This window comes from Rhinolophus sinicus, linkage group LG11 (assembly GCF_036562045.2).
Source record: "Rhinolophus sinicus isolate RSC01 linkage group LG11, ASM3656204v1, whole genome shotgun sequence".
NCBI lineage: Eukaryota > Metazoa > Chordata > Mammalia > Chiroptera > Rhinolophidae > Rhinolophus > Rhinolophus sinicus.
The window spans coordinates 16,439,739-16,456,126 of record NC_133760.1 but is presented as its reverse complement, the minus strand read 5'-3'; the positions used below and the strand labels follow the sequence as shown (position 1 = coordinate 16,456,126).

At 46.7% G+C, this 16,388-nt stretch overlaps 1 protein-coding gene and 1 non-coding gene across 4 annotated transcripts in view; one reads left to right on the top strand and one right to left on the bottom strand.

Moving 5' to 3' along the window:
• ANKRD27 (ankyrin repeat domain 27) overlaps window positions 1-16,388 on the bottom strand; it is a 49,744-nt gene that overhangs the window by 4,243 nt on the left and 29,113 nt on the right. For all 3 annotated transcript variants that reach the window (XM_074314441.1, XM_074314440.1, XM_074314443.1), the window contains 10 exons: window positions 16,180-16,295; window positions 15,653-15,745; window positions 14,244-14,441; window positions 12,322-12,381; window positions 12,110-12,229; window positions 11,005-11,049; window positions 8,743-8,865; window positions 2,387-2,584; window positions 1,435-1,554; window positions 454-615 (listed from right to left, as the gene is read on the bottom strand). In XM_074314441.1, coding sequence (XP_074170542.1) covers window positions 454-615; window positions 1,435-1,554; window positions 2,387-2,584; window positions 8,743-8,865; window positions 11,005-11,049; window positions 12,110-12,229; window positions 12,322-12,381; window positions 14,244-14,441; window positions 15,653-15,745; window positions 16,180-16,295 — 1,235 coding nt within the window. The remainder of the gene's footprint in view (window positions 1-453; window positions 616-1,434; window positions 1,555-2,386; window positions 2,585-8,742; window positions 8,866-11,004; window positions 11,050-12,109; window positions 12,230-12,321; window positions 12,382-14,243; window positions 14,442-15,652; window positions 15,746-16,179; window positions 16,296-16,388) is intronic.
• On the top strand, window positions 3,917-4,023 carry LOC141567754 (U6 spliceosomal RNA). The gene has a single exon (XR_012490583.1). It is a non-coding gene; the product is annotated as a U6 spliceosomal RNA (small nuclear RNA).

Here is a 16,388-nt window from a genome sequence, read left to right as displayed (position 1 = left end):
AATTCTCCTTACAGAATGCAAGAAGTTTTAAAGCCACCCACTGAACAAACTCTCCATCACGCTGCTAAGACCACAGGTGGATCCCCAGGGCAGGGAGGGTGACACCACAGCGTTGTCTGAACTCACTGCTTCTGTGAGGACCTGAGAGCTAGTCAGGGGCCCAGACAAGGATGCTGACACCTGCAGCTGCTGGGGCAGCATCTCCACTAGGCCTTTGAAAACTACCCCCGAAGGACCAACTCCTGGCTCCTGAGCGGCCCACCTCTGACCAGGTGACCAAGGACCAGGCACTTAGCTACGCTGGCAGAGGCCCAGTGCGCAAACTCAGACAGGCCCAGCAATTCAGAGCTCTGGCTGGGGCAAGGTCAGATCAGACCTGGTTTACACACAACAAATCCAAAGGGAGCTGAGAGGGGGCCAGGGATGCCCTCAGTCTTCAGCTCCCCCGCTCACCTGCTCTGCACAGTCGATGGCTGTGCACTGCCTCTTGTTCATGACCTGCACTGATGCGCCATGAAGCAGAAGCAGCTCCACGGCGAAGACGTGCTTTTCCATCACCGCCTCGTGCAGGGCGGTATTGCCCTTGTTGTTAGAAGCGTTAATGGAGGCCCCATGCTAGAAAGAGAAGCAGTACAAGCAGAAGTAATGTTAGAAGCTACCGATGCAGAATCCAGGTGGTGTGTATATAAGTCTTTCCATTTTTCTGTATGTCTGAAATTTTTTCTTAAAATGTTGGGGGTAAAACCAATACTGAGAAAAAAGATTTATGTTCAAAGATATTCACTGCAGCATTATGGCAGAAAAAATAACATGTTGCCTAAATGTGTAGAGCAGGAACAGTTAAATTAAACACACAAAACAAACTATGGTACATCCACAGTTACGCAACCATTAAAAATTGAGATTTTATAGCCAATTTTCTACCTTGAGTGAAAAGAAGCAAGATAGACAATACTGATCTAAACTGTGCACGTTTATTTTTTAAAGTTCACCAGCATTAGTTGCCTCTGAGTGATGGGATTATAATAGACAAGCTGTTTTTTTTCTCTGCTTCTTTAGATTCTCTGTCCTGTAATCAACACGTATAACCGTTATCAAGAGAAGAAAAAAAGCAGCAGTGACAAAGGCTCCTCAGCTCGCACTGAAGGTGACGACTCGACTCTACCCTAGTAAATGAGGCAAGACCCACCTTCAGCCAACACTGTGCCTGCGTCCTCAGCTCTGCACTCCTGACACAGCATGGACGCGGACACCCCACTTCCCGTCAAAGAGCCATCGCGTGCAAATTGGGTGCGAAGCTCCAGGGGCAGCTCAACACAAAGGGCGAGAGGCCTGGCTGCCCCTGTCTGTCTGCAGGCACTGCCAGGGGCTCGCCCGGTGAGGAGTTGCCCATCACTGACCAGTGTCGGGGCTCCGGGGCTGTGGGGCCGTTACCTGTAGCAACAGTGCTGCGACTTCATGGTGGCCATTTGAACAGGCGTAAATGAGGGGGGTGTTTCCACTTATATCCTTTTTGTCAGGTTTTGCCTTGGACTCTAGTAGATACTTCACCACCTAGCGCAGAGAGGAATGACTTTCAACCTTAATTGAAATTTGCGGAGAGAAATCCTCCAACTTGATATTCTTTTGATTTAGTTCTCTAAGTTTATCTAGAAAGTTCTTTAGATACGCATCTGACCTTAGGAGAAAGCAGGTACCTGCAGGGGGGAGGGATGAACATTTGCTGCGAGGCGACTGTGTGCCAGGCACTCCATTTTTTCGTTTAATCATTGGATCTACCGTATGGAGAGCTGGAATGCCCACTCCAGGTTTACAGATGAGGGAAATGGTGCTTGAAGCACTGTGCTAGGTGTTATGAGAGAGACGGTGGACCTGAAGCATGGTTCCTGACTTTAGAAAGCTTACAGACTAGGGGAAAATGAAAAAGCATGCATAGACAATTTTCAAAAAGAAAAACAAGACTTTAAAAAAGTCAATCATTCCACAATGATCTCCTGACCCTCCCGCAGAGGGGCCTAACTCTGTGAAGGGCTCACACAGGCTGTGGGAAGGGAAAGGCGCTACGACATGGCCAGAGCCCTGGAGACCAACACCCCAGGACCAGAGATAGCTCCTGCTGGGGTCAGAATCGGAGCGACAGCCTGTGCCACCCACATGTGAATGGCAGTGGGAGGGGGACTGGCTCCACCCCAGAAGCACCAGAGATCTGTGTGCTGTTGCTGAGTGGTCCTGACATGTGCACCTAGAATCTTGGGGCTGGGTGGAAGGACAGGTGAAGTGCTCTGGGCCAGCCGCCCAACCCGCGCTCCTGTGCAGCATTCCCAGCAGGAGGGGTTCCTACCAAAAGCGAGCCCCCTAACACTCTGCCTGGGAGACAGAACCATACCTGAAAGTGGCCTTGCTGGCAGGCCAGGTGGAGTGGGACAGCTTGCTTTGCGTTTCTGGCACCCACACTGGCTCCGTGCTTCAAGAGGAGGGGGACAAGGTCCACCCGGCCATGCAGGGCGGCAACGTGCAGAGGGGAGGAGCCATCCTGGTTGGTCACATTCACACCGAGCCCACTGGCAGGGGTCTTTGCCAACTTCTAGTAGGTGCAGAAGATGGAAACGGAAATGTCATTGGTATTTAAGAAACCGGGTTGAAGGAATTGAAGCCATCTGCCCCCCACAGCACCTCAGCAAAATTCAGGATCACCGTGGGATCCAGAATCAGGATGCCCACAGGTGAATTCCTACTGCTTTAGAAAGGTCTGCTGTCAGAGGATTAACTTCCATTGTCATGAAAGCAACCCCCTAAAATGATACCATATTGTGCCAAGGCAATTCAATGGGGAAGGGAAGGTCTGTTCAACAGATGCTGCTGCAGCACCTGGATATTCACATATGGAAAAACTGTGTCTCCACCCTCATGTCACACCAAACACACATTAAAATGCATCATAGACTTAAGTGTAAAAGCTACAACCACAAAACTTGAAGAGAACACAGAAGGAAATCTTTGCAACACAGGGAGAAGCAAAGATTTCCTAAATAAGACTAAAGCAAAAAACACAAGTTTGATAAACTAGACTTAATAAAAAATTTTTTTTTTTCATTGTATTCCCCTATTCAATCTTGGCTGCCACAATGAGACAGACAGAAAGCGCGAGGACTCTTTTTTTCTTGCATCTGTCCTGGGACCTCAGCAGCAGACATAAAAATTTCAAATCTTTGTTCTTTAAGAGAGACCATTAAGAAAATGAAAGGGCAAGTTACAGAAGGGGAGAAAATGTTTGCAATATGCATATCTGACAAAGGACTTGTACCAACCTGAACTAAAAACAAACAAACAAACAAACAAACCTCTCAACTCAATAAGACAATCCAACATTTTTTTTTAAATAGGCAAAAGATTTGAAAAAGACTTCACAAAAGAAGATAACATAAAATAACATCTTTAGTTATACGGGAAATGCAAATCAGTATCAGGAATGACAAAAACCCAAGAGTCAGAAAACAGATCAGTGATTGTCAGGATGGGGAGAAACAACAAGGGAGCAGGAGAGAATATTTTGGGGTGATAAGAGAGGTTCTGTATCTTCACTGTGATGCTGCTGGTTAGGTGACAATGTATTCGCTTGTCAAACCTCATAAAACTGCTACTTACTTCCACAGTTCACCTTCATTTTTGTCATGAAACTTCCTTACTATCCAGAGTGGCTTTAAGATCAATCATGTGGGTATAAAAACAATCAATCAGCAATTAAAAGGGCAAACAGAACTGATTTATAAACCATATTAACTAAAAATAAATATTAAATTGGGAAGTTGAATCATACGTTTTAATAGTGGAATTAATATGTCAGAGTTTTCTGTGATTGGCCTCTAGTTCACTTTCTGATGATTAAAAATGTTATCTCTTTAAAAAACTATGCTAAGTGCTCGCTTTGGCAGCACATGTACTAAAACTGGAATGATACAGAGAAGATTAGTATGGCCCCTGCGCAAGAATGACATGCAAATTCGTGAAGCGTTCCATATTTTTATTAAAAAATTGTGCTACATTTATACAATGGAGTATTACTCGGCTCTAAAGAATGAAATCTTACCATTCGCAATGATATGGATGGACCTAGAGAACACTATGCTAAGTGAAATAAGTCAGACAGAGAAAGACAGATACCATATGATCTCACTTATATATGAGGAATCTAAGAATAGGATAAAGGATCAAACTAATCAGAAACAGTCTCAGAGACATAGAGGAAAAACTGAGGTTTGCTAGTTGGGAGGGGAGTGGGGATGAGGGAGAAGGTGAGGGGATTCGAAAGCACAATCGGTAACCACAAGATAGCCCCGGGGATACGAAAGACAGTTTGGAGAATATAATCAATACTGTTGTAAAGATTCTGTAGGGTATCTGATGGACACTTGTCTTATTAAGGAGACCACTTCAGGGACTGTAGATTCATGACCACTGCGCTGTACACCTGAAGCTGAAGCTGAATAATACTGAATATCAACTGTAATTTAATATATATATATATAGTCACAGAATGTGGAGTACATCACAGGGAATAGAGTCAATGGAATTGTAACTGCTATATACGATGTCAAAGGGGCAGTAGACTGGGGGAGGGGATTATCACTTTGTGAGGGGTGTAAATGTCTATGACATTGTTTTGTACACCTGAAACTAAAAATAAAAAAATAAAAATCTACTAATAAAAAAACTGTGCTAAATTTAAAGGATACATTTTATTGTATGTAATTATACCTCAACAATAAAAACAAACCAACGAAGACATAGGGGGGAAAACACAGTGAAATACCACTGCATACTTACCAGGATGATGGCCAAAGTTAAAAGGTCAAAATACCAAGTAAGGATAAAAATGTGGGGGCAACTACAGCTCTCACACGCTGCTGGTTGGAACGGAAGACGCTACACTCACTCTGGAAAACTGGCACTTTCCTATAAGGTTCAGCAGACACTTACTGTATAACCCAGCAATTCTACTCCTAAGTATTTACCCAAGTAAACGTATTCATGCAAAGACTTGTATACAAATATTCACAGTAGCTTTATTCAAAAGCAAAAAAACAGGAAACCACTGAAAGGTCCATCGATCGGTGATCAGATAAACAAATTATGGTATATTCAACGGAATGCTACCCAGCCATAAGAAGAAATGAACTACTAAGGTAACATTGACCTTGAAAACATTCTGCTGAGTAAAGGAAGCCAGACTCAAAAGAGTGTGTACTGCATGGTTCCGGTCACACAGAATTCTAGAAAATGCCAACGTGTCTGTAGTGATGGACAGCAGATTGGTGGTAATGTCTGCAATATGTGCATCTGAAAACTGTCCCAGCCTGGGACAGGGGAGGGAGGGAGGCAGGGAAGAGCTGCAAAGCAGCACAAGGAAACTCTTGGAGATGATGGATGGCTCTGTGTCTTGACTGTGGTGCTGGCTTCCTGGGTTTATACACCTGTGGACACTCACCAAATTGTATACTTTACATGGATATACAGTAAGTCCTCACTTAACATTGTTCATAGGTTCTGTGACATTAAGCAAAATGATATATAAAAAACCCCATTTTACCCTAGGCTAATTGATATAAATAAGAGTTGACGTTCCACAGCATCTCATCAAAGTTATACTGAAAAGACGTTATTTGAGGACCTGCTGCACTTTACTGTACATAAATTATACTTAAAGGTTAACAAAAAAACTCAACACACCAGTGGGTTAGAAGAAGGCAGGATTTGGGGGGTTTAATTTTATCACAGATATGAAGCAATTTAGTGTTGTGTCTTTTTGAGAAATTATAAAAAAAGGAAAAAATTAAGAGGTTTTTAAAGAGCAGAGAACATAAGATATTATCCAATAAACTGAACAGGTATTGTAATGTGTAATTCAGCTTCTTGCTACAACTAATGAACTGAAGTGGGGAAGAACAGAGCATAGGAAAACGATAAAAGAACAGCAGCGAGATACAGAAACCGCCCCTAGCCACCCAGTGTCACTGACTGGGGGTTTTGTTACTTCACACACCTGGGGGTTTTGTTACTTCACATCATATCCTTTGAAACATCATCTGCCTTTTTAATCTCTACGTTTTTCATAGCTGCCCACCTAGGGGAAATAAGTTTTTGAACTGTACATATCCAGCAGCAAGGGGACAGGACAAAAGTGGCAAATGGCAACACACACATTACCCTGCAACTGAAAAGCTACATGCGAATGAAAAATGTAGTCACTTAAATATTCTTAGGTCAGAGAAACCCATGAACTTTTAAAATACGGTAATATTATCTTCTAATACAAAGCATAACACCACTACATCTGTTTTACAAAGTCAAATTAATCTTCTTAGTAGGTGACGTACAGCTAGCATGTGAGTGTGTACTATGTACACATGCTCAAAATAAAATGAAACACCTAAGTAAACATTTAACAAAACACGGACAGGATCTGTATGCTGAAAACCACAAAATGTTGAAATCAAAGCAGGCGTAATACTTGAGAGATATACCATGTTCATGAAGACTTAATATAGTAAAGATCTTATTTCTCCCCAGATTGATCTACAGTTTTAAAGCAATTCCTATCAAAATTGTAAGAAGGTTTTTGTAGACACAGACAAGCTTATTCTAAAATTTATATGGAAAGACAAAGGCTGTCGAATAGCTAAAACGACCCTGGCAAAGAATAAGTTATGTTTCTTTTTCTTTACCCAACATTAAGCTTACTATGTAGCTGAAAAAATCAAGACAGTGTGGCACTGGTGGAGGGACAGACCAATGGAACAGAACAGAGAGCTCGGAAACAGACCCACACGATTCAGTCAACTGAGGTCCAGAAGCGAATTGGTGGTGGAAGGATGGCTTTTCAACAAATGGTGCCGGAGCAAGTAGACACTGCAGGCAAAGAAATGAACTTCCACCTAAACCTCACACCCTGTACAAAAATTAACAAACTGGATCTTGGACTTAACTGTAAAATGCAAAATTATTAAACTTTCAGGAAAAAAAAAAACCCAGGTGAAAATCTTTGGAATCTAGGGTTAAGCAAAGAGTTCTTAGACTTAACACCAAAAGCACAATCCATAAAAGAAACATTGAATGGGGGTGGCCAGTTAGCTCAGTTGGTTAGAGCACGGTGCTGATAACACCAAGGTTGCTGGTTCGATCCCCACGTAAGCCAATGTGGGCTGTGCCCTCCTTAAAACAAAAACAAAAAAAGTTGTTTAAAAAAAAAAAAGGAAGATTGATAAACTGGACTTCTCAATTAAAAACTTGCTCTATGAAGACACATGTGAAGAAGATGCAGACAAGCTACAGACTAAAAGAAAATATTTGCAAACCAAATATCTGAGAAAGAGCTAGAATCTAGAATATATAAAGAACTCTTAAAACTCAACAGTAAAGAAAATAAACAAACCAGAAAGAAAATGGGCAAAGGAAATGAACAAACATTTCACTGAAGAATATATACAGATGGCAAATAAGCACACGAAAGATGCTCAGTGTCATCACCCATTAAGGAATGCAAACTACAACCACAATGAGACAGTGCTACACACCTGTCAGAATGGCTAAAAAAACAAAACAGTGACAACACCAAATGCTGGTGAGGATGCGGAGAAACTGGATCGCTCATATACTGCTGGTGGGAATGTAAACTGGTACAACCACTCTAGAAAACAGTTTGTCAGTTCCTTGTAAAACTAACCATAGAATTACCATGTAATCGCCATATGATTCAGCAACTGCATTCTTGGACATTTATCTTAGAGAAATGAAACTCATGTCCTCCCAAAAACCTGTACATGAATGTACACAGCGGCTTGATTTGTGATGTCCCCAAACTGGAAACAACCCACAAGTCCTTCAACAGGTGAATGGTTAAACAAGCTGTGGCACACACGGACCATGGAGTACTACTCAACAATACAGGAATAAACTGCTAGATACATGCAACAATTTGGAATCACGCTAGTGAACACAGCCAGTCCCAAAAGGTTACACGCTAATCGATTACGTTTATATAACATTTCTGAAATGATAAAAATCAAAGCAATGGAGATAGTGGTTGCCAGGGATTAGGTAAAGTGGGGTGGGGGTGAGAGAGAGGTGGGTGCGGTGATAAAAGGGCCACACCAGTGATTCTTCCTGTGGTGAGCCACCTGCTCTGTCCTTGAATGTGGTGGTGGATACATAAAGCCGCATATGTGACAAAAATGGAATGAACTAAACACACACACACACACACACACACACACACACACACGAGTAAAACGGGGGATATCTGAGCAACATGGATGCACTGTATCCACGCCAATAGCCTACTGGTAATACCATTAGGGGAAACTGAATGGTACATCCTCTGCCACAGAGGGTGTACCAACGTGAGTGCAGGCAATGGCAGGGGACTCGAGGACAGCCTCCCCAGGGAGCTGCAGCCACACGGACAGGGATCCTTGGGTGTGTCTATCTGTGAACTCCTGCCAGTGACTCGGGCTCAGAGCACATCTGAGACACTAAGCACGTGTGGCTGTCCCTGCTCATGAAGCTGCCCGTTCAGGAAGTGCAGCCTGAGCCAGACCCTGCACCAGTGTCTGCGCCTGCCCACCCCGACCTAACTGGTCCCCACCACATGTTGGGACCCCTGCTCCCAGCCTCAGAAATTGGCTGAGATGCAGACGGCGTCCCCGAGGGCGACGGCCCCCGCCTCCAACAGGAGCAAAGCCAAACCTTTTGAGCTGGAGCACACTTGGGGCACTGGCACAGGGGGTGACAAAATTCAACATCTGCTGCGCCAACAGCATCCTCTGCATCCTCCAGGTCCTCCTCTGTCCACTCCAGAAGGTAGCGCACCTGGCAGGGCAGAATAAAGGGAAACAGGAACTTCAAGCTTGTCCTTAGCTCCCTTCTAAGCTAGTTTCTCTCTCTCCCTCTCTCTCTCTGTCTCTCTCACTCTCTCTACACACACACACATACCCGTCTCTCAACTATGCCCAAACCAGGGCCTGTACTTCCTCAACCACCAAAGTAACTTAAAAATGATGGCTGCTGCTCACAAACATTCCAGGGTTCACCTGTGCTCACACCTTTCTCATTTCTCTCATTGGTGATGTAGAGGGTGAGCCACCATGTCTGCAGCTTGTGTTAAAGATTCTTTTCTTCTGTCTTAAAAGGGGACAGAGTGGCGCTGCTTCAAGACCCTGGTCCTAAAGCATTTAGTGAGCACCTCCTCTTACACTGTCTACCTGCCTGCTTTCCACAACCAGTCCCTCCCTTTTCACCTGGGAGAAACCTCACTCCGAGAGATCAACAACGTGTTCAGGGCCACGCAACTAGTAAGTGGCGGTCGGGACCCCATGCCAGTGTCCCTTCCACTATAATGCACTAGCCCACAGGTCAGAGCACTGAAATGACCCCCAAACAGGTGATATTTATGTTCCAGGAAAGACTAGTTTCTAGGAGATTAAGTCTGAGAAAAGAACACAATGTAAATACAATCCTAGGCCTGGTTCTAAGCTCAGAGGAAGTCAGCATATGCCTGCAAGGACTGACAAAGGGTTCCTGGAAGACCCCCTTTGACCCCCAACTTCCCTCCTTCAGGTCCCTTCCACGTCCCTGACAACAGACACCGGTCAGGGTGGAAACACCAAAGGTGTCGACTCAGGGGCCCCACCCAGCAGGCTAGCTGGACAGGCTGAGGGCAGGTCTTCTTGATGAAAAGGGGGGAACAAGAATGGGCGCAGGGAGCTGAGGGGCAGGTGGCGCCGGGCAGGGGGTTGGAGGGTATGTGTTGATTGGTTTGGACAGTGACCCCAGGGCACCGGGCAGTTTGTCCCTGCTCACTGCCTTCATGAGTGGCCTCAGCCCCTCACCACTCACACAAAGAAGAAGAGCAGATGTGCCATGACACAGGGACAGCCGTAACTGCTTCTCCACACAGGCTACGCCACATGGCTCTCAGGGTGCCTAAAGAAGTCCTCCTTTGCTTCCCCCAAAGAATACTGGGTTCTCCTGGGGTTGGCTTCGTGAGAGGAGCAGTGTGACCTCGTCCAGGTACGGACCCCTTGTCCGCCCTTCAGAGTGCAAAGGCTAATCCACCAACGACTGCACTCAGATTCTTAATATCCCAGAGGCTGTTGTGATCAGAGCACAGTAACTTCTGCTCATCACCTCATGGTCATCACCTCAAGCTCGATCCTCAGTGACACACACGTCATTGTAAAACGCTCTGGCAACAGGCCTTATTCAGAGCTCCTAATTTGCTAAGCACCTAATTTACTCCTCCTTTTAAAGTGGAAGACATACCAATTCCTCTCGGGAAGCCACAGGCAAGCCAGGGGAACTGCCTGTGGGAATCTAATGAAGGTTGTCTCCACTCTCCAGCACTCTCAGGATGGAGGTGCCCTGTGACCTGACAGCGAGGGTTAGGACAGACACCTTCCCTGCAGCCAGGCCATCCTTGCCGGGTGCCAACCCAAAGCAGCCAGCACCATCTCGCCCAGATGCCTGCTTGTGCGTCCTGGGAGCCCCCAGCCAACGCCCTCAGCTTCCTGGCCCAGGCATCACAGCCGTCCACAGCTTCCACAGGGCCATGTGACACCCTCAGGGCTCTGCCCTCGCTGCCACCCCTCCTCCTCGCCCACGATCCTGTCTGCTCACCTTGCTCCCTGCTAGTAGGCCCGGGCTCTGGGCCCACACTCTGTGAATTGGACATGGGCTGGTCTCCTTGCCCACAGCTCACCACCCTCCCGGAGTACGAATGTCTAAAAGGCAGGGATGTGCTCAGTGTGTGGCTTTATGTCCACTTGCCTCATTATCTGCGGTGGAAATGTCACATTACCATTACGCAATATTTATTAGATGCACGACTTTCTATGTGAACGCGAACAAGGAGGCCACACAGCTCCTCGCTGAACTGGACACAGGAAACACAGGAAATAGCTGTTTTAAACCAAGAGCAAGCTTTTTGTAAAGGCACTTCTAAAAACTCACCATTTCTAGATCTCCATCAGCAACGGCTCTTAAAAGCTTTTCTACCTTAATAAAAAGAAAAAGAATGTTAGAAAAATGATGTTAATAAAATAATAAAAACAATATTCTGAACACCTAATAGCTTTCATTTGTCTCGATTCGTGGAGTTTCAGCATCTCATTCAGTATCTCTCACACATACCCCTCACACTGCTCAGATAGGAGAGGGTGCCAGAGTGCGCTGACCCACTACTGTTTAAGGTCTACAGAATAACACTGCTTATTAATGTGGCCGAGACGGATGGTCACCTTGAAGCATAAGCACTTCCTAGGAGGCTGGACCCCTTCAGAACGACATGTATTCAGCTGTCATTATGTTAGCTGAGGGGTCAACGAGGGGGACGCCCCACCCAAGAACCATCCCAGGTCTGTGTGAGACTTTGGAGAGTGTCTCTTGGTTTTCTTTGCTGTGCTTTGACATTGAGCTAAGCTTACTGGGCCCTCTAAGAGCAGGTCGGGGGAAGCAGGGGATGAGGGGTGGCAGGTGGAGTCAGTGAGGGTTCCCCACCCACAGGTGAACAGGCAAAGGATTCCTGGCACGTCCATGCAATGGTCTGCTCTGTGGGCTGACACTGGACAAGCTCTAAGACAGATTAAATGAAAAAAACAAACAAAAACAACAAAAGACTATAAATCAGCTTTTACAAAACACAGTATGTGACTGCATGTAAATGTACAGATTTTGCAACAAGTCAGGAAGGACCCCCATCAGGTTAATGGGGGGGCTTATGGAGTGGGAAGTAAGGGCAGAGAAAATTTACTTTGTAAAATGGTCTTAAATCAGTGGACCTATAGGTGACTTTCATTGCACTTTTCTTAGAATATTCTCTCTCTCTCTCTCTCACACACACACTCCCCACAAAGCAAAGGCAGACCAGGAAGGGCAAGCAGGGTGAGAGCCATCTGGGCTCCTCTCCAGGGCACTGACCTCTGCCACAGCAGACACAGCTGTCCCAGTGACGACGAGCAGGACGACTGGCCAGCCCTCGTCAGGCAGTGGCTCTTTAACTGGCGCTGGAACACGGGCCGTGCAGCCCTCCTCCCACCCGCCCACCTGGGAGACTCACCTCTCTGTAGTCCTTCTTGGGCTCCTCTTGTCTGGAGCTCAACGACAAAGAGGAGAAGCTGGAGATGGAGGACCCCTGGCTGATGGAATCCCCAGAGTGCTGCGGGGGGGGCACGGGGACCTGCAGCAAGGGAGCCGGACAAGGAAGAAACAGGTGAGCGCCAGGAGGCCCTGGCCACAGGAGGGCCAAGGGGCACCGCCCTGCTCACTTACCTCTGAAGACTGCTGCTTCCTTTCAAAGGACAGATGATGGGCTTCCATGACAGACAGAATCTAGGAAGACGGAGGTGACAAGTACTGAACGCGACAGGTCCCGGAAGCACGGTCACCCATAACACCCCACTGCCTGCCCATCTCCTCGGAAGGTCAGACAGCCCAGCCACACCCTTGGACAGACAGAAACCAAGGCCCGGAGTGGGTGGGAACTTACTTAGGATCCCACTGATTAAGGTTGGGTTTCCTTCTGCCACCCCACTCCTTCTGTCTGACGGGAGGAGCTGGTACTTCCCATGAACGGGCTCAGACAACAAGAGAAGCCCGGCCACAGGAGGGGCCTCTAAGGCTGCCTTGTACAGCCCCGGGCTGTTTGTCCACAGGGATAAAGTGTGGCTTTCCCCCTGGCACCCGTGGGTCTCACGCAGGAACAGCTCAGAGCCGAACCATGCAGGCAGTTGGTTCCTTCCCTCTGTAGACCTCCCTTGTGAAGGGGACTTTGATGGAAGCTACAGTGGCAAAGGAGCCCGCAGCTTCTCAAGGCCACCTCAGGCCAAGGAGGGCACTGCCCAGTCCTATCAGCTCTGGCTGCTACAAAGCTGAGACCCTGTGCGTGCACGGGAAGTATAGCTCAGGCCCCCCACCCCACCCCAGGTAAGGAGCAGAGGTTAGGACCTCAAACACTGAGCTACGTTAAGTGGTCTTATTACACACACAGAAATAATGATAATAGAGAGAACAGGAGGAAACTTTAGAAGGTGATGGATACGTTTATGGCATAGATTGTGGTGATGGTCTCACGGGTGTGTACTTATCTCCAAATACATCAAGTTGTACACAGCTGTACCTCATTTACTGCGCGTCACTTTATTGTGCCTCACAGATGTTGCATTTTTTACAAACTGAAGGCAAGACCCTCCACCAGCAGAAAGATTACGACTTGCTTTATGGCAATGTTCACTTGACTGCGGTGGTCTGGAACGAACATGCACTACCTCTGAAGTGTGCCTGTGCAGTAGGTATGGGCAGCTTTTGTACGTCAGCCATACCTCAATAAAGTGGTTTTGACAACGGTGCTTTTCTCAGAAGACCATGTGAGCACATGGAAAGAGCTCCCTAGGAGATAGTTAGGAACCATAAAAGGAAGGAAGCCAGGCAACCATCAAGAGGCAGAAAGTAGGGCCTGAGCAAAGGGAGGCAACTGGAAACCTGTACTGAAACGGAATGGCTTATGGGAGCCACACGTCTCTGATGTTCTGGACACAGCAGTCTGAGGACCTGGGGCTTCCGGTGCACATGGCCTGTGTGTCCTCTGGCCATTTGGCCGGACATGCTTCTCTGAAGGCAAGCCTTCCACCAGAGCTGCTGCTGGGAGAAGGGCTACAAAGAACTGGTCTCTCTGAGCTGCCCTCAACTCCCACCCACTCTTGAAGAGAGCACTTTCTCATGTTGCCAAAAATTACATGTTTCCAGAAATCACGACCAGGAAAGGATGAGTGGTTCATTAACACATCACCCAATGATGTTCAAAACTGGCCACATCAGAGGGACATAGAGCCCTGACCCTCCCTGCTCCCTGCCACTTCCCCTTTCCCGGCTGTCCCTGGTTGGTGCCATTGTCCCGTTTGCATCCACTCCATTTGCTCATAAACCAGCAGCACTCAGAAGCCAGGGCAAACTCTGCTGGGAGTGGAATAACACAGAGAAAACCTGCTAGGAAAACTCAAAACAATATGAATAAGTAAAACCCATTAACAACCACGTCCCAAATGCAGCAGAGAGAGTACAGGCCAAGTTGTCCTCAGGCACTAATGCAGCTTGTCCAGCATGCCAAGACCTAATCTGTGGACATTGATTTTTTAAAAGCCATATTGCTGCTTTGAGATTTAAAAAGAAAGAAAGAAAGAAAGAAAAAAATCTACCTTTGAGTTTAATGCACACTTGAGGGGAGTTTCTTTCAGTCTGTTCTGGATCTCTGTAGATGCTCCATTTTGCAGCAACGTCTCAATGATGCCTTGGTAACCCCAACGTGCAGCGATGTGGAGGGGAGTGTCTCCTTTCTCGTTACCAACATCCAGTCTGCACGACTGCACATCATAGTACACCAAAGCCTTCACACACTGCAAAGAAATTGGGACACACCATCCTTGAAACTCATGTGCCAAGCCTCAGACAACATCTGTGCGCTCCACAGCCTTGGTCCACGTCCCAGTTTGATCAGGGCTCCACTCACCAAGCAAACGGACAGTAACAGGGAGCTATAACTCAAGGGTTCCAGGTTACCTGATGAGGACACACCATTTTTTCCAAGAACCCAACTGCCCAGCAGTAAGAAATGGTTGCATAAACTGTGACGTATCCATGCGCAGAGAGAAGTTACCACAACAGGCCTGAGGCCACAGCCTGCTCGCAAGGCTGACCCCTGACTTGCAATGTTCCTCGGGGGCTTGGCTTTGGGGCGGGGGCCCACAATCCTCTCACTGATAAGAGGAGCTCATTGTGTCTGAACTGTTTGTACAATAATGTGGTTTATGCTGAACACCTGCTTTCCTTCTGGGAGTCCAGAATTTTGGTACATACTAGGCAGAGGGTGTTTTTGTGGCACCTCCAATAAAACTCTTGGGTTCTGAGTCTTTAATGAGCCGCCTAGGTGGACAACACTTCAAATGTGTTGTCACAACTGACTGAACCAGGGGCTGGTCTTGGGAACACAACACACGTAACTGATCATTGTGTAGCGGTTAAAGAACGGGCTTGATTGATATTTATTGACCTAGAGGATTTCCGTAATGATTGTTTAGGAAAGCAAGTTGCACATAAACATGTAGGGTATGATCTTGTTTTTGCACATCAACCACCTAACCCAGCTTCAATCCTACGTATGTCTAAAATCTTCCTGAATATTACTATGAAGAGAAGGGGTAGGGGAAGAGGAGAGAAAGAGTGGTTAAGAAAAAAACAACACACACAGATAAATAGTAAGTGAAAATGGAAATTATAAAACACCTTGATATAACCATAAAAAAGTAAAAGGTAAAAACTGAATGTGAACAAAGGTAAGACCCAGATGGCAGCAGGGACGACTGAAAATGACTGAATTTTACGATAAGATAATGGACAATTATGTTTGAGGTGTGTTATTTCAATATAACATCTGTAATAAACTTCAAAATTCTTTTAATAAAAAAAACAAACAAACCAAACAAAACAAAACATACACTAGATCTTCCAATCATCACCAACATGAAAATACTACACCGAACTAACCAGAAATTCACATTTCTCCACGAGTGAGAACGGCTCGACAGCCAAGAGCAGCGAGGACACTTACGTCTTCGTGGCCGTGAGCGCAGGCCAGGTGGAGAGGGGTGTTGCCATAATTGTCCTGCACGTCGGTGCTGGCTTTGTAGTGCAGCAGCAGCAGCTTCCAAAGGAGAGAAGAAAGCAGATGACTGAACAGCAGCAAGACTGCAAGGCCCGGCACATGCTTCCTCGGGAGGTGAGGCCTGAAGTCTCATAAGGGGGCGGTCACCTGCTTCCCCTTTCAATCTTATTTACCTACACTACAGTTAAAATGGTAGCATCACTCTCATTCTTCCTTTTAAAAAGTGTAGAGATTACAAAGTCTACAGCCCCCCCGCTTCTTCCCCGGATTATCGGCCATTTCAAATCTCGACCTCACAGTTTTGTGCAGCGGACCCCCAGGGAGGGGCCTCAGCCTTGTGGCCTCTCCTGTGTGGCCGAGGCACAGCCGGTGTGGGACAGAGAAGCGTGGCTGGCACGACTGGAAAGTCAAAATGCAGAGCCTTGCTCACCTCAGTGAACCCACAGGCGTGGCACTGGCACCCCACTGCTTACCGTCACGCTCTGATAGCCCTTCTGACACGCGAGATGAAGTGGAGTTGAGCCGTGATAGTCCGTGGCGTTCACCACAGCGCCTTTGGAAACCAGGAGGTCAATGAGGGATGCCTGCCCTACGGCACAGAAGGACTTCAGGATGGAGAAGGAAAGAGAAGACGCTTTCCAAACCCTAAGCGTGAAGCCACATGATTTTACCCTCTTGTTCC